We start from the raw sequence: 21,146 nt of genomic DNA on the forward strand, positions 1-21,146 counted from the left end.
ATACACATATACAGCAGAATGATGCTGGACTTCAGGATTCTTTTATTCCCCTCCTTCTCTCTGCTTTACTTCCTACCACGCCAAACCCACAGATACACTATCAGGGGATTGTGGGATAATCCCTGCCTTGCAAAAGCATGTCTCTGATTCCAGTGCTGCTTGCCCTGGGCCTGCCAATGCCACGGCTGGTCCTGCCCCACGATGGCATAGTACTTTCCTGTGGGCCCTGGAGGTCTGACTTAGGCACACATTGGAAACCGAGGCTGAGACAGACTTCAGAACGTAGATACCCAGCAAGGGATACAGCCAACTAGGAGATGTAATTAGTGGAAGTGGAAGTGTTGTCTACCCAGGGTTATAGAAGTCCCTGGGTAGGCTGGGGTAAGCAAAGATGGGGGCTTGTCAGGTCCGTGCCTGCGGCGCTGTCTGCTGCAGGGCGTGGTAACTGTTCATGTTTGGCTTTGCTCGGGAGTTTGAAACTCTTGACTTGGTGTCTTTTTGATACAGGCAAGTTTAAACAGAGGAGAGGGGCTTTTCGAGGCTGAGGTTGCCATGCTTTGTGCCAGGTCTGGAATGAGAGGCCTATTCTTACCCCCTCTGAGCCGCTGCATCCGATGAAGGCAGACAGGCCTGTCCACACCTGTCTTACTCATCTAAAGCATTAGGAAGGTTCTGGCAGGCAGAATGCGGCCTCGCATCGAGGTCAACCACTGCAGACGAAAGGTCCAGCCTCCATCTTACGACTGCCCCGGGAACTGACATGTGCGTGGTATTTTGGCTCGGGGCCACTAGTGTCCACTAGCATTTGTTACTGGTGTCACCCGAGCCGGTTGTAACAAATCAACACGTGTGGCTGTCCGTCCTGACTGCTGTCACATTTGGCCACCTCCTCTCATTCCTTTGTCTTCTGGCGGAAGACTTCAAACCACTCGTTTAGGCTAGAGCCCATCCCCCACCTTCTGCCCTCCTCATGGACTGTGGAGCTGATTTCCACACTGTGTGTGTGTGTGTGTGTGTGTGAGGCCATAGGTAAGGGTGGCTTTCACAGAACAGCAGACGTCTGAACTGCCTTAGTCTTGCTTCACATATCTGGGTTTCTATTGGACAGTATTTCCTGCACAGATACTGGCCCATGACACAGAAATTTCCTGTGGCTAAAATCTCAAATGTAGGCGAGGTATCATAGCGCTATCTGGATGTCTGTCTCTAGTAGCGCTGGGAATTGAATGTAAGGCCTCATCCGTAGATTCTACCACAGAGTTAGCTTCATAGCAATTTCTGTTAAAAAAAAAAATTAAGTTTGCAAAGCAATGGAGTCAGTAGTCCCCAAGGGGAGGATAAGGTGGAGTTTTTATCCCACGGGAGACTTTTGATGACGTGTATACTTTCCTGTGCGCATCTGTGGAGGGTGGGGATATTGGCATTTACTCTGTGAGGCCTTCTACCTCCTTTTCCCCCAGCAATGAATTATGAGGGTGGGGTCTACATGTCAACAGTGACAGAGTCGAAAACCCTGGTCTAAATGGCGAAGGGGTGAGCTTTATTACCTTGGCTGGCTTTTACATAATGTAACCATTGTCATTCCCTCCCCTCTGGTCCCCAAAATGATGAAAATATGAACACTTTTAAGGGGAGCAAAGCCAGGCCTATTGAATGCATGCTACTCCCTGGTGACCTGGGGCCTGCTCACAGATCCCGTTGTCCCTTGCTGTCTGGGTAGACGCAGTGAGGCCTGTCCACTCCTAGGCTGCAAAAGTGATCCCCTGGAGTCCCGGGGCCTTCTCATAAATCCCATTGTTTCCTGCCGTCTGGGTGGTCATAGTGAGGCCTGTCTGTCTACCCCTCTCCTGCACGAATGACTCCAAGGCTTCCCTGGGTCTGCCCATAGATCTTGTCTTTAGCCGTATGGGTGGACGCAGTGAGGCCTGTCCACTCTGTGGGTACCCCAGCTTCCTGGAAGCTGCTCACGCTCTGCTTTTCTCCTTTGTGTTTCCCCAGGTAAAGATGAGCCTTCCAGCTACATTTGCACAACATGCAAGCAGCCCTTCAACAGCGCCTGGTTTCTGCTGCAGCATGCGCAGAACACGCACGGCTTCCGCATCTACCTGGAGCCCGGGCCGGCCAGCAGCTCGCTCACGCCCAGGCTCACCATCCCGCCTCCGCTCGGACCGGAGGCCGTAGCGCAGTCCCCACTCATGAATTTTCTTGGGGACAGCAACCCCTTCAACCTGCTGCGCATGACTGGCCCCATTCTGCGGGACCACCCCGGCTTCGGCGAGGGCCGCCTGCCAGGTACGCCGCCGCTCTTCAGCCCACCGCCGCGCCATCACCTGGACCCACACCGCCTCAGTGCAGAGGAGATGGGGCTCGTGGCCCAGCACCCCAGTGCCTTCGACCGAGTCATGCGCCTGAACCCCATGGCCATAGACTCTCCCGCCATGGACTTCTCGCGGCGGCTGCGAGAACTGGCTGGCAACAGCTCCACGCCGCCACCTGTGTCCCCAGGCCGTGGCAACCCTATGCACCGGCTGCTGAACCCTTTCCAGCCCAGCCCCAAGTCCCCGTTTCTCAGCACGCCACCGCTGCCACCCATGCCCGCGGGCACGCCGCCGCCACAGCCTCCCGCCAAGAGCAAGTCTTGTGAGTTCTGTGGCAAGACCTTCAAATTCCAGAGCAATCTCATCGTGCACCGGCGCAGCCACACGGGCGAGAAGCCCTACAAGTGCCAGCTGTGCGACCACGCGTGCTCGCAGGCGAGCAAGCTCAAGCGCCACATGAAGACGCACATGCACAAGGCAGGTTCGCTGGCCGGCCGCTCTGATGATGGACTGTCGGCTGCCAGCTCTCCAGAGCCAGGCACCAGCGAGCTGCCTGGCGACCTCAAAGCGGCCGATGGCGACTTCCGTCACCATGAGAGCGACCCATCACTGGGCCCTGAGCCTGAGGACGACGAGGACGAGGAGGAGGAAGAAGAGGAACTGCTGCTGGAGAATGAGAGCCGGCCTGAGTCTAGCTTCAGCATGGACTCGGAGCTGGGTCGTGGCCGTGAAAACGGGGGTGGCGTGCCCGGCGTGGCAGGTGCAGGTGCCTCAGCCGCTGCGCTGGCGGATGAGAAAGCGCTGGCACTGGGCAAAGTGATGGAGGACGCGGGGCTGGGCGCTCTGCCACAGTATGGGGAGAAGCGTGGCGCCTTCCTGAAGCGTGCAGGTGATGCGGGTGATACGGGTGCTGGTGGCTGCGGGGACGCAGGTGCACCGGGTGCTGTGAACGGGCGTGGTGGGGCCTTTGCACCAGGTGCAGAGCCCTTTCCTGCTCTCTTCCCACGCAAGCCTGCACCATTGCCCAGCCCTGGGCTTGGTGGCCCTGCGCTGCACGCGGCCAAGCGCATCAAGGTGGAGAAGGACCTGGAGCTACCGCCCGCCGCGCTCATCCCATCCGAGAACGTGTACTCGCAGTGGCTCGTGGGCTACGCCGCTTCACGCCATTTCATGAAGGACCCGTTCCTGGGCTTCACGGACGCGCGCCAGTCACCTTTCGCCACGTCGTCCGAGCACTCGTCCGAGAACGGTAGCCTGCGCTTCTCCACGCCGCCGGGGGACCTGCTGGATGGTGGGCTATCAGGGCGCAGCGGCACAGCGAGTGGGGGCAGCACGCCTCACCTGGGTGGCCCGGGTCCTGGGCGGCCGAGCTCCAAGGAGGGCCGCCGCAGCGACACGTGCGAGTACTGCGGCAAGGTCTTCAAGAACTGTAGCAACCTGACGGTGCACCGGAGGAGCCACACCGGAGAGCGGCCTTACAAGTGCGAGCTGTGCAACTATGCGTGTGCACAGAGCAGCAAGCTCACGCGCCACATGAAGACGCATGGGCAGATCGGCAAGGAGGTGTACCGCTGCGACATCTGCCAGATGCCCTTCAGCGTCTACAGCACCCTGGAGAAACACATGAAAAAGTGGCACGGTGAACACTTGCTGACTAATGATGTCAAAATCGAGCAGGCCGAGAGGAGCTAAGCACGTGTGCAGGGGGGCACCGCGTGCGTCTGTACAGCGTGACCATTGCCAATCATCGCCAATGGGACCCGTGACCGGACTGGCCTCTGTGTCCCCGGGGCCCAGGGAGGCGGCAGTCCAACCTAACCTGTGTCTGCGAAGTCCTATGGAAACCTGAGGGTTGATTAAGGCAGTAAAAATTAAAAAAAAAAAAATTTGTGGAGCCTTTTAACTGTGCAATATTTTCTGTATTTATTGGGTTTTGTAATTTTTTGGCATGTATGTGCAGGTACTTATTATTATTATTATTTCTGTTTAAATTCCTTTAAAAGATTTTGTTGGGTATCCATCCCTTCATTTTTTAATAACCCAGTAGTAGTTTGAGCAATGACTCGCAAGTGACGTAGAGGGAAGCTATCTTTTAAATTATAATTTTTGTGTGTGGGGGGGGGGTGCTGCTTTTTTGAAATTTAAGCTAAGCATGTGTAATTTCTTGTCAAGAAGCCAACACTTAAATGACTTTTAAAGTTGTTTGCCTTTTCATCATTTACTTTTGTCCTGAAATTAAAAAAAAAAAAGTGGCATGTGGGTTTTTTTTTTTTTCGGGGAGGGCGTGACTTTCAAAAACTTTTTTTTTTTTTGGGAGGTGGATGTACAGCGGATTACAATCTTTAACATTGTAGCACTTTGTTTTAGCATCCGATTGGAGATTTAGCACTGATGTCCTCCTGAGTCGCAGAGATCGTCTCTGTGTGCAATTCAACTTTCATGTTAGGAAGGAAAACTTGGAGGGAGGGGCGTGTGGCAAGCGAGCTTCTCCCGCACTCGGGACCCCTAGAAACTTTCCCAGGTGGCTCTAGGAACAGCCTCAGCCTCCTGCAATTGTGTGTTACCAGGAGATACTGTCCTTTTCTGGGGAACTTAGTGTATCTCTGCCCTTTGCTGTAGATTTGGCTGTATAAAATGGGCTGAGGGTACCTACTGGGTAGACAGTGGTGGCCTGCGGTGGCAGGAAGCGACTTAACAATGTTCTTTTAGGCTTCTCACTCTTCCACTCCCCGGCCTACAGCTAAATCCCAGATGTCCATTGCTACAGTGGTTGGTAATTGGCCATGTCCCAAGCAGACAACTGGCCCTGATGATGACCTAGGGAGTTACCTCCAGGGTCCCTCGGCTAGTGCTGGCGGCACTGTTGGGCAGGGAAATCTTGCCTGTTGGTTTCTTGCTGGAGGAGCTGGGAGGAGTACCATCCAAGGTGCCCCACGCTGCTCCCATTGTTGGTTTTTGTTTTTTCCTTCCTCCAATTAGTTGGGACATCCTATACATTGGACTTGTTCGGATTTGATGTTTGAATTCTGTTGACCCGCACTTTAAAGCTTTTGTTTGCATTTAAATTAAATGGCTTCTAAACAAGAAATTGCAGCATATTCTTGTCTTTGGCCCAGAGGTGGGTTAAACTGTAAGGGACAGCTGAGATTGAGTGTCAGTATTGCTAAGCGTGGCATTCACAATACTGGCACTATAAAGAACAAAATTAAATAATTTATTGGACAGTTTCTCTACTGCCATTCAATTTGATGCGCGTGCCTTGAAAACTGATCTTCCTATTTGAGTCTCTTGAGACAAATGCAAAACTCTTTTTTTTTTGAGATGAAAAGACTTTAAAAAGCAAACAAGAAAAGTACATTCTTTAGAAACAAAGCCACATTTACTTTCAATTTAAAAAAATTCCCGGTTGAAGATAGAGGATGTGAAAATGCCATAAGACCCAATCAAATGAAGAAATAACCCCAGCACAGCCCTGGGCATCCATTTGCCGAATTGTTTTCAGCCCCTTTTGTTTCTGGGACAACGCTGCTTAGATGTGGAGTGGAGGTGATTTACTGCTGAATTAAAACTCAAGTGACACAAGCCGATATCGTTGAATGAAAAAACAACAAAACAATTCAGGAACAATGGCTAATTTTTTTTCCCTAAATTTAAATTTAGTGCACTCTGTCTTAAAAACACGTTTACAGTATTGGATACATACAAGGGTAAAAGAAATCGTGTGTATGTGTGTTGGAGCGATCTTTTTTAATTTTATTTTATTTTCAAAGTTTGCTTAATAGGTTATACAGAAAAAGCCACCATGGCTATGTGTATATTGTTTTCTTTTGGTGACGGGGTTTTAGTATACATTATATATATTGAAATTTCTTGATTACTGTCAAAGTGGACCAGTATTTGTAATAATCGAGAATGCCTGGGCATTTTACAAAATGAGGAAAAAAAGTCCTTTTTCTTTTCCTTGAAACCGTTGCAGTAAGTTTTAAATGGTGGGTCTATGAAATCTGTCGTCACGGTAACTGTAAAGTCGGAGTTTTAGGACATTTTTTTCTGCCTTGGGTGTTGAATTTTTATTTTGAAAAACAAATGTATAGAAACTTGTATTTGGGGATTAAAAGGGGATTGCTACACCGTGTAGAAAAAGTATGTAGAAAAAAAGTGCTTACTATTGTTACTGCTTTGCAGAAAACAAATCCCATTTCTGACCTGTGCTTATTTTTCTCTCCCCCCCTCTGGAATGGATATATCGGTCGGTTCATATGATGTAGGCGCTCGCTGTATTTTTACCGGAGCTTGTAATTTTTTAACTGTAAGCTTGTCCTTTTAAAGGGATTTAATGTACCTTTTTGTTAGTGAATTTGGAAATAAAAAGAAAAAAAAAACCAAAAACAAACAGGCTGCCATAATATATTTTTTTAATTTGGCAGGATAAAATATTGCAAAACAAAACAAACAAACAAAAAACCTCACCCACATTTGTCTTGTTAAGTCCTCTTGTACAAGAGAAAAAAAAAAGGGTTGTTTGACAACCTCCAAGAAAAAAAAAGACACAAAAAGGAAGAGTCAAATCTTTGGTTCACAAGTCATTTTAGTTGTATATATTCTGTCCGAATTGGCTTCGGGATCTGAATGCTCGAACTTTGCTTCAGGCCTCTTTGGTGCGGCCACAAGCAGATGGAAGGGTGGCAGGGGTAGGGGTGAGAGAGCCAGGTCACCTCCCCACGCTGCTGTGGCTGCCCCCTCTGCCCCCTGACCACCCTCAAGAGCAGAGAGAGAATCCACAGCTGCCTTTGCCCTTGAGCAGACCTGGATGAAGCAAAGCTTCTGGAAGGAGCAGCTGGGCTCAGGGGAGCCTCTGCCACTGAGACTGGTGCAGGAAGGACTGAGGAGGGCCTCAAACACAGGTCCTTCTGTTCCACGGAGAGTGTCCGCTCGCTCGCTTTCCTTCTCGGCTTTGCTGCTTTCCTCTGCAATTCCATCGGTTTCAGAATGGTGAGGGCCTGGGATGAAGGAATCTGTGCCTTTTCATCATTCTCCCCTCTGGGCTCCCTCTCCACCCTCCTCCAGTCTCCGCCAACCCTCTAGTCTGTTCATTTCATCCTTAATTTTCCTCCCCCTCTTTGTCCCCTCCCCACCAATCTCCCCCTTTTTCTAAAGCCAAGTAGCAGTTGTTTATTGGATGAGGGAATAATACACTTCTCAAAAATATCTATATCAGGAAGCCATTTTTTTTTTAATTTCAGGAAACGTAAGAAACCATTATTTCAGGTTATGAAAGCATGGCCGTGCATCTTTCCAGGCAGGTCCCTCGAATGCAAAGTCTGTCTCACTGTTTCCCATTTGACTTGCCTTTGCGAAGCTCAAGGATGGGGTCCCGAGTAGGATGCCACGCCTAGGTCTCAGTGTCCCTTATGCTTGCCCCAAGGTCCAGTCCTCCAGCCTCCCTGCCCCTGCGCTGCCCTGTTAGCTGCCTGGAAGCCTCTGTGTGGTTCTCCTGTGCTCATAAAAGCTAGCCAGCGCTTACCAGCTCACCAGAATGCCAGGACTAAGCCATCCTAAAGCACAAGGATTTTCTGTCTCTGCCCAGTGCAGAGAGAAGAGAATTTTGCTTCTCTTATCAAAGAGAAAAACCAACCCACCCACCTCCCCGGAGCAGCAGTCAAAGGGCTGTAGCATGGGTGAGCCAACCGACCTCAGGTCGGGTTCCACACTGCCAAGACTTTACCCAAAGTTGCCCCCAATTCGAACCTGCCACTTGCCATTGGAGGGTTATCCTGGGAGGGGGAGGGGAGAGGACACTGGTTTACTTTAAGCAAAATGTGAACCCCGAGGTGAACACAGCCTTCCACCTGACCCTTCCATCCGAGGTTTTGTTGAACGCAGGTGAATCCGTGATTTTGGTGCTCTCTGTATCAGCCCTGCATAGCAAAGGCACATTGATTTCAGCTGTTTGCTTTTGTACTGGCGAGGCGAAATATTTTTATTACCTTTTCTATTACTTATCGTATGAGCTTTTGTTGTTTGCCTAGAGGGTTTGTCTCTTACAACAAGTTTGGAGCTATTTATTATTGCTTGGTATTTGTGCTCTGTTTTAAAAACAGGCACTTGTTTTTTTTAATTATGGATAAAACGTTGAGATGACAGGAGGTCATTTCAATACAGCTTAGGAAAATATTGATTGTTCCTTTTCTTCTCTGTACAAGATTTTGGACCTCTTTTTTTTTCCCTTAATGTCACAATGTTGAGTTCAGCATGTGTCTGCCATTTCATTTGTACGCTTGTTCAAAACCAAGTTTGTTCTGGTTTCAAGTTATGAAAATAAATTGGGACATTTAACTTGATCTCCAAACTTGTCCTTTTCTGTGTCTTTTAAAGGTGGGTAATGGTCAGCTGATTTCTAAGGGGGGGGGGTGTTGAAGGTCTTTCTCCATTTCCCTCCTGACCCACACCTTAAGCCCGTGGCCAGGAGGAGTTTGCGAAGCGGTGAGGTTTGGAAACCAGGTTCTAAGTAAGCCCTGGCTATACACAATGTGTGCACATAGTGAGACCTTATCTAAAACAAACAAGGAACAAACCAAAACAGAAAACGGAAGCGGCTATGAAGCGTAGTTTAAGACGGCCAAAGATAATTTTGATCTTGATGGAATAGATGCCACGAGCTCTATTCAGTCATGGCCAAGGACCCTGTGGTGGGGTTAGTATATGCAGCTTCTTCAGAGAACTTCGGTCACCTGCAGACTCTTGAGCTCAGTTCAATTCCAGGTAGAACCACATGAAATGACTTGTATTTGTTTTGACTGGAAATTTTTAATTATGGTGGGGTCTTGTAAGCTCAACATTCTGGAAGCAGCAACAGGGTCTCAAGTTCGAGGCCAACCTGGCTTCCAATAATGAGCTCCAGGCTAGCTTGGGGTGCATAGCAAGATCATGTGTGAGAGAGAAATAAAGAGAAAGGGGGAGGGAAGAGGGGAGGAAGGAGAGAAGGAGGGTAGGCAGGCAGGCAGGCAGGCAGGTGCGCTCAGGAGCTGGACACCAGAGTACAGGACTCCTGCCAGCCGTTCTGTGCAGGTACTTTTGGCTTTCCAAGTGCAGAATGAGGGTTCTGGGCCAGACAGCCTCTGACTGTCTCACAGGATGTCTCCCTTCTCTTCTCTTAGGTTAGTTGTTAGTATAGTGAAAGAAACTCTCTTTGGGGTTCACCAAAGTCAAGCCTTGCGTAGGGAATGACCCCTTAACTTGGCTCTCCCAGGTTGAGCCCAGAGCAACTGCATGGAGGAAGGCAGAGTTCTAGGTACGTTTACATGGGTGAACACACGGTTTTCTCCACAAGCAAGGACCAGAACGCACCTGAGCTACATGGGAAGAAAGAAGGGTCCCCTGGGTTCTTGACCTGTTCTCAAGTTTCCTGATCTCCAAGGGACAAGGGACTTTCACCTGAAATCGCCCTGCAAGCCCTCAGGCTGTCATGAGCTGAGTGTTCACTGGGAGGGAGCAATGAAGGGAAACAGATGGGCCTTGTCGCCAAGGTGCGCTGGGGGTTCCACCTTCAGAGATGTCAGGAGAACAGGGGTGCTGTGCTTCTCTGTATCCTGTCTTCACCCCACGCAAGTCAGCATCCTCCCAAGAACCTGTCACCCGGCTGGACAAGAAGAACATTTTGAACTGTTGCCTTGGATGCTGCATGGAGTATGACTAGGTTTGGGGAACTGGGTCTAGAGCTTAAGAGACAAGAATTTCCAGATTGGAAGTTTTCCTTTTCCACAGCCTTTCCCCCAGTTGGCTTAGAAACAGGTTTCTGAGCCTTGGTGTTTCCTGCCCAGAGACCTCTGTGAATAGCCCAACTGAAATGCTCCAGCGTCTTCCAATAACTCACGGAGTGAGCTCTTTTTGGAGAGACACCCCCTTCTTTGAGCCATGGAAACAAATGATCAGGCTGAGTCACAGAAATTCCTCCGATGAGTAAGTTAACTAATGCTCACTAGTAGCTGGCTTACAAGGACAAATTGAGGACAGAGTAGGGCAATAGGAGAGTGATCCATTTCCTACCAGTTTCCTTGATAACTGGTTTTATGATCTCAGGTCAATCCCTTCCCTTTACAGGGTCTCTGTTTCTTTATCTGTATAGTAAAGACAACAGGAAGGAATTATTTTTGCCTTCAGACAGAAAGCCCCCAAGGGTGATGTGGGCTTCCTGGACTCCAAACACTGGGAGAGAGAGAAAGCCTTGAGAACAGAACACCCTACTCGCTGGTTGTGATTTGAAGGCTTCCTCCATGGTATAAATCATGGGGTCTCTGAAATTTCCAACCATCCTGTTGTGGTTTGGGTATCTGTGAAGTTTCTGGGCACCTCTAGTCACCCCATTCTGAGCTGCAAGGTCCAGCAATTAAAATGAGAAAATTTCTTTGTCTGCTTTGGAGATAAAACTAGATGAATGGGACTTTTTATGTTAATGTGATGGAGATACATAATGAATCTCATGTAACTTTCAAGCCGGGGAGGATGAAAACGCTGACTCTGTGCAGGTGAAGCCTGAGCCACTAATTGCCTGCCCTGAATATTCTTCAAAACGGCTTCATTGGATTCTGATTGCAAACCATCGAGGATGCTTAAAAGACGTCAAAGCAGGCTGAACCTGGAAACCAATTTAATTCCCAAAGCCAGGACTGAGCTGGATGTCAAAAGTGGGAACACAAGGAGGGCTCCGGCTGGCTTGTCTTTCGCTCTCAAGAAGAGAAGCAGGATAAGGAGGGTTTTAGGACTAGGTAGTGTGGGCGACAGATGAAGTGGTGACAAAGAGGGAGAAGCAGATGAACCAGGGGCCAGGGGAGCTGGGGAAACTGGGCTGCTCCTCCAAAGATGATTGAAGTTTCCCCAGGAAGACAAGTGAGGGAGAGCAGGTGCGTCTGCAGAGGGTAGAAACTACACAGCAGATGGGATGAGGGAGAAACTTCATGGCGGCTGGAAGAACATAGCCAAGTTCATAGGGAAGCAGAATCCTAGAGTTGAATGGAATCCTTGGAAGTCATTTAGTAGATTCCTAGTGAACATAGGAATAGGAACCACCTCCAAAGCCCCAAAGCACCTCTCGTCCAGTCGTTGATTCTTGAATACATCCACATATGCATGGATTCACCCACATAACCATCCATCCAAACATTCACCCACTACTCACTCACCAACTGAACCACCCATCCATCCATCTACCCACCTCCCTGGATTCACTCATTCAAACATCTCATCCCCCCACCCACAAGTTTGTTCACTTTATAAACATCAAAGACCCGTGCTGCATCAGATACTAAGGGAAGTTAGCGGCAAATAAAAGTCTAGCCTTTCAGGAATTATTCAGCGGGCAGAGCAGGTTCTCCGTATATCCACTCATCCAACTACCTGCCCACCTCCCTGTTCATTTATTCCTTTCACTCTCTTGAGTCCCCACCTGGTGGCCCACACTTCCAGGCCAGGCAATGCAGCCTGCCATGGAGTTCACTGCATGCTGGGAAGGCCATGTTGACTGATAGGGCTCAGTGGGAAGCTGGAGCAAGTGTCCCCCATGCTCATGTCTCCCTTTACTATGGTTTATTTTTTAAAACACAATAAAAAGTTAATCCTATCTTTGTAACCTCTTATAATTAAAAAGCAGTAAAATAGGAGATGTCTGGCTTAGGCCATAGTACAGTTGTGGTCCTAGGAGCCCTGTTTAGAACAAATAGAGGGATATTTATCTGTTCAAATCCCAAGTGATGTTGTATAGCTCCTGCACCAGTCCAAGGAAGACTTTTTGGTTCACTAGAGACTTCAGTCTCTAAAGGCTTGGCTAGCATCTCATCCAAAAAATTAGACCCGGGGTAGGGACAGCACCACTCACCTGTCTCTTCTCTATCAGCAAGATTCTGCCAAGTGCCTGCTCCATGTCCTATGCAGTGTGGATGTGTTTGCTCCATGTCCTATACAGCATGGAGGAGGATGCACAATGGCTGGGTTCCAAGTGAACAGAGGAAGCCAAGAGGTAGTCAGGAAGTCTCGTGCCCCACCAATACCTTTCACAATGAGCACGCCCCTGGCCTTTGCCTGTGTTAGGAGTATGGTTGAGGGTTTGGTTTGATCATCTGTATTATGTTCCGACCATATGTCCCTCTTCTCCCTGGAAGGCTCTGGGCTAGTGTGGATCAGGGCCTAAATGAAAATCTGAGTGTTTGATCTGGTAATGGCAATGCCACTCTTTAAAACTATGCTAGGTGTAATTATTGCTGATTCCCAGATAGAGGTAAAAGCTAGGTGCCTGGATGGTCATGGCATTGTGTTCCATACTTTACTAATAATTGGTGCTTGTCCTTGATTCACAAGGGTCTGAGTAGGCCAGTAAGAAACATACAAGACATAACTAAGCAACAGAACACCAGGACCTGAGAGACTGGAAAATAAAATAAATGTGCACACTCACAAAAATAGAACTGTATACTTAAACCATAAATGGAAGGTAAGCTTCCCAGCATCCAAAGGGAAAAAAGGAACAGAAGCATCCCTTTACTATGCATGAGGAGAGAATATTCATTATTCATGACATGTATGCTGGCAGTTCTAACAGCAGCTTTTCTGCTTGGCAACAAAAGAGTAAATGAATGAAGAAGAGCTTTCTCATTAAGAAATATTTCCATCTACCTGAAAGGAGGGGACTAGAGACTTTGGTAATACCATGGGAACAGTGTATGGGATAATGTTGACTTTTTAAGGCTAGAAAAGGGGACTGGAACAGTGGTTAAGAGCACACACTGTAGTTGCAGAGGACTGAGTTCAGTTCCCAGAACTCATGTTGAGGGATTGACAGTTGACTCCAGTGCCAGCTCTTTGGTTTCCACCACCCTCTTCTGGCCTCTGCAGGCACTGCACTCACATGTGCACATACCCATACACAGATACACATAAATGCACACAAGTAAAAATAAAACAAATCTTACAAACATAAAAGGCTAGAGAATGTTTGGGTGCTATGATTGCAGATTCCTAGTTTAATGTGTAAATGTAGATTGGGCACAGATGGTTGGGGGAAGGAGACACGTAAGTAAGTTTCTCCCACATCAGTGGACAGTATGCAAATGCCTTTCTCCTCCTGTACCTGCCACAGTAGGAACTATCTCATCTTTCTCATTACTCCCTGCAACGACTTCTCTTCTAGAAAACTATCCTGAAGCAGCTGCAGTCCAGCCAAAGATCTAGCCATGTATTTATTCACTGAAGCTGTTCAGGAGGGTGAGGACAGGATGGTGTCTTGGACTCACATCAAAAGAGGTGAGATGATAAATTTCTAGTTTAAGATCTCGTTGGGTATAGGTGACTAACTTCTAGGATCTGTCACTGGATTGGGTAGGTGTTCTGGGTTATGGGTTTTTTTTTGTTTGTTTGTTTTTGTTTTGTTGTTAACTTGACTCAACTAGGGCTACTTGGGAAGGGAATCCTCAAGTGAGAAACTTCTTCCATCTTATTGGCTTGTAGACAAGTCTATCTATTATCTATCTATCTATCTATCTATCTATCTATCTATCTATCATCTATCATCTATCTATCTTCTATATATCATCTATCTATTATCTATCAGTCTGTCAGTCTATCTATTATCTGTCTATATATCTACCATCTATCACCTATCTATCTATCTATCTATCTATCTAGCTATCTATCTATTTATCTATCTATCTGTCGTGCATTGGTGCTTTGCCATGGGTGTTGGATCCCCTGAAACTGGAATTACAAACAGTTGTGATCTTCCAAGTGGGTGTTGGGAATTGAACACAGGTCTTCTGGAAGAGTAATTGGTGTTCTTAACCACTGAGCCATCTTTCCAGTCCACAGGACTCTATAAGAAAGCAGGCTGTGGTGATTTGAAAGAAAATGGCCTCCAAAAGGGTGTGGCACTATTGGGAGGTGTGGTTTTGCCAGAGTAGGTTTGACCTTGTTGGAGGAAGTATGTCACTGTGGAGGTGGGCTTTGAGGTCTCATATATGCTCAAGCCATACATAGTGTTTCAGACTACTTCCTATTTCCTGCTAATCACATTGTAAGACTCTCAGCTCCAGCACTATGTCTGCCTGCACATCATCATATCTTGCCATGATGACAATGAACTAAACCTCTGAAACTGTAAGCTACCCCATTAAATATTTTCTTTTATAAGAGTTGGCATGGTTGTGATGTTTTTGTTTTTTTTTCACAGCAATATAAACCCTAACTAAGAGAGAAGTTGGTATCAGGGACTTGGGTATTGCTGTGTTAGGACTAACCATGTGCTTTTGTTGCGAAGAACTTGGACTTTGGTACTTGGGGTTAAGAAAGTTTTAAGTGCTGCTTAATAGAACATACTAGTAGGAGCATGGAAGACAATGATGTTGATAATGATCTGAACTGTAGGTTTGTGAATCAAGAGTTTCAGAGAAGAAAAATTTTCATATGTTGCCTAGAGATTATTTTTGTGATATTTTGGTGAAGATAGTGGCTGCTTTTTGCCCTTGTTCAAAGAGCCTGCCTGAGACTAACCTGAAGAGGTTTGGATTAATTCCTTTGGCAGAGGAAATCTCAAAGAATCCTAGTATAGACTCTTTCATATGGTTACTAATATTCATGCTTATAAAGATTTAGAATGAAAAGGAGCAAGCTGAGGAGAAAAGGAACATTAGGAAGAAGAATGGATGTTAGTCCTATGTTCAAGGGATAAGCAGATTAAGAAATGGACCAAAGGGAGTGGTGACCTCAGGACAAGATCCTACAGGGCTTAATTTCTAAGTTATGAAAAGGAATTAATGAAAACTTGGAGCCAGGTGTGGTGGGGCACACCTTTCATCCCAGCACACAGAGGGTGGCAGATCTCTGAGTTTGAGTCCATCTTGGTTTATAGAGCAAGTTCCAGGACAGCCAAGCTTAGGGGGTGAAGGAAATCATGGAAAACAGAAAGCTGGTCAAGATGCAATAGAACAAGGGAGCCATGTTCCAGTCTCAGCAAATAGCAGAATTTGATAGCTTCAGACATTGGTCTGTCTTTACAATAAAGGATAGAAGAAAGGGGTTATAGAATTTGCCTCTGTGATTAAGAAAAAACCACAGAGGTTAGGCATGTGTCAGGGCTGTTCCTGAATGGGGGCCTTGAGAGGTCATCTCATGAAGCTGAAATGACATTGAAATCTGGATCACCTTAGAGATCCCAAGATGTTGGAGATGCCAGAGCCATGGGATACTTGTCGAGGAAAGATGCTAACAGGAGGTGGAACCAGCCCAAGAGAAAGAAGTGTGTTGCAGTCCACAAAGCTGAAAGGAGTGGGAGATCTGAGGAGTGTTTGGACATCCTTCATGGAGATGCAGAGTTTGGAATTTGCCTAGTGGTTTTCAGTCTTGCTTTGGTCCAATATTTCCTCACCATGCTCCTACCCTATGTTTTGGAATGGTAATGTATACCCTGTACCATTATATGTTGAAAGTATGTAATAGGTTATTTTTTTTAATTTTGATTTTTCAGATGATTACAGTTAAGAGAATACTTTAATCTCAGAAGAAACTTTGAACTTTAGACTTTTAAATAAGTTTGAGACTGTTATAGACTACAGGACTTTTGAAGTTATGTTGAATTCATTTTTGCATTATGATATGGCTATAAGCCTTTGGGGGCCAGGGAGTAGAATATGGTGGTTTGAAAGAAAATGATTCCCAAAGGGGGTGGCACTATTAGGAGGTGAGGCTTTGATGGAGTAGGTATGACCTTATTGGAGGAGGTATGACACTGTGGAGGTGGGCTTTAAGGTCTCATATATGCTCAAGATACCAACCAGGGTCTCAGTTCACTTCCTGTTGCCCGCAAGATGTAGAATCTTGGTCCCTTCTCTAGCACCTTGTCTGCCTGCATGCCACCACGTCCCACCATGATGTAACCTCTGTAACTGTTTTCTTTCTTTCTTTTCTTTCTTTCTTTCTTTCTTTCTTTCTTTCTTTCTTTTCTTATTGAGACAGGGCCACTCTCTGTAGCCATGACTTTACTGGAACTTGCTCTGTAGACCAGATTAGCCTCGAACTCACAGAGATCCGCCTGCCTCTGCCTCCTCAGTCCTGTGGTTAAAGGTATGTGCCACTACAACCTGGCAAACCTCTGAAACTGTAAGACACCCTATTAAATGGCTTCATTTGTAAGAGTTGCTGTGGTCATGGTGTCTCTTCACAGCAATAAAAACCCTAGGACACAGCTGAGAGAGCCATAAGAATCAAGCTAGTCAGCAGCATTTCTCCATAGCTTCTGCTTTACTTCCTGCCTCCAGATTCCCGCCCTGGCTCCCCTTCATGATAGACTGGAAGCTGTAAACTCTTTTCTCTCCAGGTTGTTTTTGGCCATGGCATTTATTACAGAAGTAGAGAAGCAGACTGAGGCAGTGTGGGAGTGCAGGACAGAAGCAGCAGGGCAAGCTGGGAGCAAAAGCCATGCTGGGAACTGGCCATCCTAGCCTATAGCTGTACCCTGGACTTGCAGGCTGTTGGCTCAGAATCCAACTGTGCAACCTGGTTTTGCCTGTTTCCTCATTTGTACAATAGGGAAATGACAACCTGAGGGATCTGAGGAGGATTCAGATTGTGTAATCTTTGCCCTACCCATATCATCATCTGAAACAAGGTTCACTGCAGTGTTAGGGTTTTCATCTGCTGCCGCCATCCAGCAGTTCTTTATAGACTATACAGACAGAAAGGAAGCTTGCTGGAGCTCTCTACCAAGTTGCTGGCTGTGCAGGGAGCATAGATGTTCTACAGTCTTGCTCAGTGCATTCCATCACCTGTATCCCCTCAAAGGGTTTTGTCTTCTGAGGACTCTCATCCATCTGACTCCTTAGTTTGTAAGCTCATCTCTGTGGACTCATCTCTGCAGCTTCCTCCCCAGTGCATCTGCTGTGTCCCAACTATGAAAACCACCTTAGGAACATCAGTGCTTTCTATGGCTGTGTGTGGGGCTGCCTAGGGACCTTAGCTGGTAGTGAAGCACTGTGATTTGAATGGGTAACCTTCTCAGTGAGTGCCTGTGCTGGAACATTCGGTTCTTACCTCAGGGAGGGCCTTGTGGTGGAACTTTGCTAGTGTGTCACCTGCACCACCTTGAACTGTGGTCAGCCAAGGGCCCGGGGATTAAAGAACACACAGCGATATGGGTCACTCTTGAAGCAAGAATGCCGATTTTATTATGTTCCAAGGCAGCTTATACAGTGCTCTCCTTGACTAGTGGCCACGCCCTAACTCTTCGGATTTTCTACTGAAAGCCCACCAGAAACCACCCTTGTTATCAGGAACTCATGAGGATTTTATGCTCGGAGCAGCTGCAAGAATAGAAAAACAAGTTATGTATTCCAGCATACAAGGGGCCAGAGAAAGTTCAGGGTCTGAAGGTCTGCAGTTCCCAACAGCTCCCCCTTTTCTATATAATTAGACAGGGCTTGTCTTATGTTGCAGAAGCACAAATTCACATCTTACCCATCATCAAGAACACTTGCCTCAGCATGCATGGCCTCTGTCTTAGGTTGATTGTGTTACCTGTCTTACTCATCTCTGGCTCACTGGTCTTCTTGTAGCATGTTGACCCATACTGTGCTTGGAGGAAACCCACTTACTTGGGTAAGCATTAGCTGCTTAGCAGCGATATTAAAGTGCTGCTGCTGTTGCTGATGATGCCTGTTATAAAGGCAGAGCACTAAAAATCCTCCAGCTACAAGAGTTCCTAGGGCAACAGTCTCAGACCAACTCTTCAGCAAGCCTAGGCCATAAAGAATGTCCTTAGTTAGAGAATCTATGGAAGTGGGAGGAACATGAGTCAACTGAATGACAGCAGCACTAAGGTTATTGACTGGCCTGGGTGTGCCACAAATATGATGGAAGGAAGGGGAGCAACTAACCATATGCAAATCCCTTAGGAAATCTAACTGCTCTTGTAAAAGGGCAGTCTGTAGGATAAGTTTCAAAAATGCCCTGGTGAATATGCTTATTAAGGGAATTTTGGGCATTGTTCTCTCCAAACTACTTCCTGCTTTTTGTTGGGCAAAGTGTTTTTTGGGGGTTTTCACAGAGATCTTTCAGGTAGTCTTGGTCCATCAAACCACATTAGTCTGGAAGCAATCCACAGGTTCTCATCTTCTGTGGAAACAAAAGAAGAACCTCTTTTCCAAAGGAACATATCCTTAGACCCAAATTCTGAAGTTGAGATACCTTTATGCTGGTTTAGCTTAGCAGCCCAGACAATGAAATATCTCTTTGTACTTAGCTCCTCCACTGTCAAAAAAATTAAAGAAAACTCAATAATATACATCATCCAGACTTTCTGTGTATTTTTCATCCTCACATGGCTTATTTTTCTGTACTCTTTTACGTTTTTTCTTCTCATTCCCAAGCCTACATGCATTTTTTTCTTTTAATCATGGTTACCCCATTTTTTCAGTAGTATCTGCAATTCCTTTACAGGAGTCGACTTGGAAGAATCCATCCCCATTCTTACAATTCACCCTCTCATCTTCTCTTTGTTACTTACCTGCTAGCCAGCCTTCTGGAGGGTGTTCCTTAGAGGTGTCCCTAGTTCCCAATCCCAGTGGGGCCTCCACCTGTGGTGCCTGCACCACCTGGAACCGTAGTCAGGCAAGGGCCTGGGGATGAAAAAAAAAACAACGATGTGGATCACTCTTGAAGCAAGAATGCCAATTTTATTATGTTCCAAGGCAGCTTATACAGTGCTCTCCTTGACTAATGGCCACGCCCTAGCTCTCAGGATTTTTCACTGCAAGTCCACCAGAAACCATTTCCTTGTTATCGGGAGCTCATGAGGGTTTTGTGCTCAGAGGAGCTGCAAGCACAGGAAAACAAGTTGTTTACTCCAGCAGGCAAGGGGTCATAGAAAGTTCAGGGTCTGAGGGTCTGCAGTGCCCAACATGCTAGGAGAAGTGGGGCACTTTTAGGGTGCAAATGTGATGTGCCACCATGACTTCTCAGTCTTGGTGGCCTGTATTCCTAGGAGCCAAAAGTAAACCCTTTGCCCTGAAGCTGCTTCTTGGCAAGTCTTCCATCACAGCAACTAAAGAGTAAGGAACACAGGTAGAGACTTTCTGGGTGGGCCCCATGTGCACAAGCTTCCCAAGCTTTAGTTCCCAAATAAGGACCAGGTGGACAACACACTTTCTTATCTATCTCCTGATGAATGCGATTTCTCCTGCCCTAGCTTTAATAATAGGAAACTCCCCAAAAAACCGAGCTGTGTCCGTGGGGTTCGATATGTATAGCCACACAGGCATTAAAACTCATGGGTCTGAAACCCTTAAGTTGTGAGTCAATTCTTAGCATCTTACTTTCATTTCTCTAACTTTCGTGGATTCTAAATTTCATGAATTGAATATATGTGCACAAAAGTATTGTTATATATATGTGTGTGTGTATGATATATCACTCAGATCTGCATTTATATTTTTTATAAATGCATACACATAAATTAAACAGGATAGTAAGTATTGGAGATATTTTATTCCTCAGTAAGTCTCTATTAGGGACCAGAAGAACCTAGCAATAGGGACTAAATACTCCCTTAATACCTTAACGTTTTATTTTGTATTCAAATTCATACAACAAACTGCAGTTTACATTTCTTGCCACCACTGTCAGGAAGCTCAGTCTTAAATTTAATGTTCAATCAAAATATCTGAAGTATTTATTTCGGGTTTTAAAAAATTCCTCTTTCTATAGTCTTTGTGATGCAGCATTTTGATAAGATTGTTCTTTATGTAATTTTATTGCAAGCTCATGAATATTGAAGACACTATTATAAAGAACTATTAATAAATAAAGAGATGATGCCCAGTGCCCCACAGAGCCATCCAGGATGCTGTCCGCACTGTCTGCTCCCATCCAGGCTCCTGCTGCGTTTACCATCTAACCCTCTGTGGCTATAATGGGTCACAGCTCTGATACTGCTAATGGCATGGCTTCCAAACTCTACGCATTGTTCTTTGTGCTCTGAAGACCTGAGAAATGTGAGAGCAGACATGTTCAAGCAGTGGTCCCTGGGCCACATGTGGCTGAGGAAAGCCATGAATTCAGCTCAGCACAAAAGCATAAACTGACTGAAAATTTTATGAGATTCCCTTTTGCAAGTTTTTTTTTTTCCCACGTGATTATGTGATTCTCAAGTGTGAACATGAGTACCAAATGTTAGATACATCTTCTGGGGTGGAACTGGGATTTATTCGTTTCACGTGTGTATGGTGTGAGGTACGTGTGGTGCAGGCACACACATGTATGTGGCCGTGCATGCCTATGCATGCTCACAGAGGCAGAGGAGTTGGTGTCCTGCTCTGTCATGATCCACCTTATTCCCCCAAGGCAGGGTCTCTCACTGGAGCTAGGCTGGTGACCAGCAAGCGGTGAGTTCCAGATGCCCGTGTGTGGTCATGCCTACTTATGTTTCCTGTTCCTAGGATCCATGTCCTCATGCTTGTGCAGCAAGTGCTGCTACCCCCAGAGCCATCACTTCAGCACCAAGAATAAGGGATGGAGAAGTGAGCAACCCTGACTTTTGTAGGAACTTTATCTTTTGTCTGCCAGTTAAGTGCCCGAGGGCCAGAATCTCTCTGCCTATTTCCCTATGTACAATGTGAGAACAAGGATACCTACAGAATGCCTGTGAAGCTCTGACAAGTGGAAACAGAGCAGGTGGTACATTGGAAGTGCCCCTGAACACCCCACTGGCCTTTCTTTTCTTGTTGGTCCCTAGAAAGTCCCCCAAATCCCCCCAGGCAGCCCATTTCACTCACACACACACACACACACACACAC

General features: G+C 46.6%; 1 protein-coding gene across 6 annotated transcripts in view; it reads left to right on the top strand.

Moving 5' to 3' along the window:
- Bcl11b (BAF chromatin remodeling complex subunit BCL11B) overlaps window positions 1-8,649 on the top strand; it is a 90,622-nt gene extending 81,973 nt beyond the window's left edge. For all 6 annotated transcript variants that reach the window (XM_041633169.1, XM_041633168.1, XM_041633170.1 and 3 more), the window contains one exon: window positions 1,999-8,649. In XM_041633169.1, the coding sequence (XP_041489103.1) occupies window positions 1,999-4,010 (2,012 nt within the window). In that variant the 3' untranslated portion in view covers window positions 4,011-8,649. The remainder of the gene's footprint in view (window positions 1-1,998) is intronic.
- The last annotated feature ends 12,497 nt before the right edge of the window (window positions 8,650-21,146 follow it).

Source organism: Microtus oregoni, unplaced genomic scaffold (genome assembly GCF_018167655.1).
Source record: "Microtus oregoni isolate MIOR12 unplaced genomic scaffold, Mior012 000043F_ref0000047, whole genome shotgun sequence".
NCBI classification, from domain to species: domain Eukaryota; kingdom Metazoa; phylum Chordata; class Mammalia; order Rodentia; family Cricetidae; genus Microtus; species Microtus oregoni.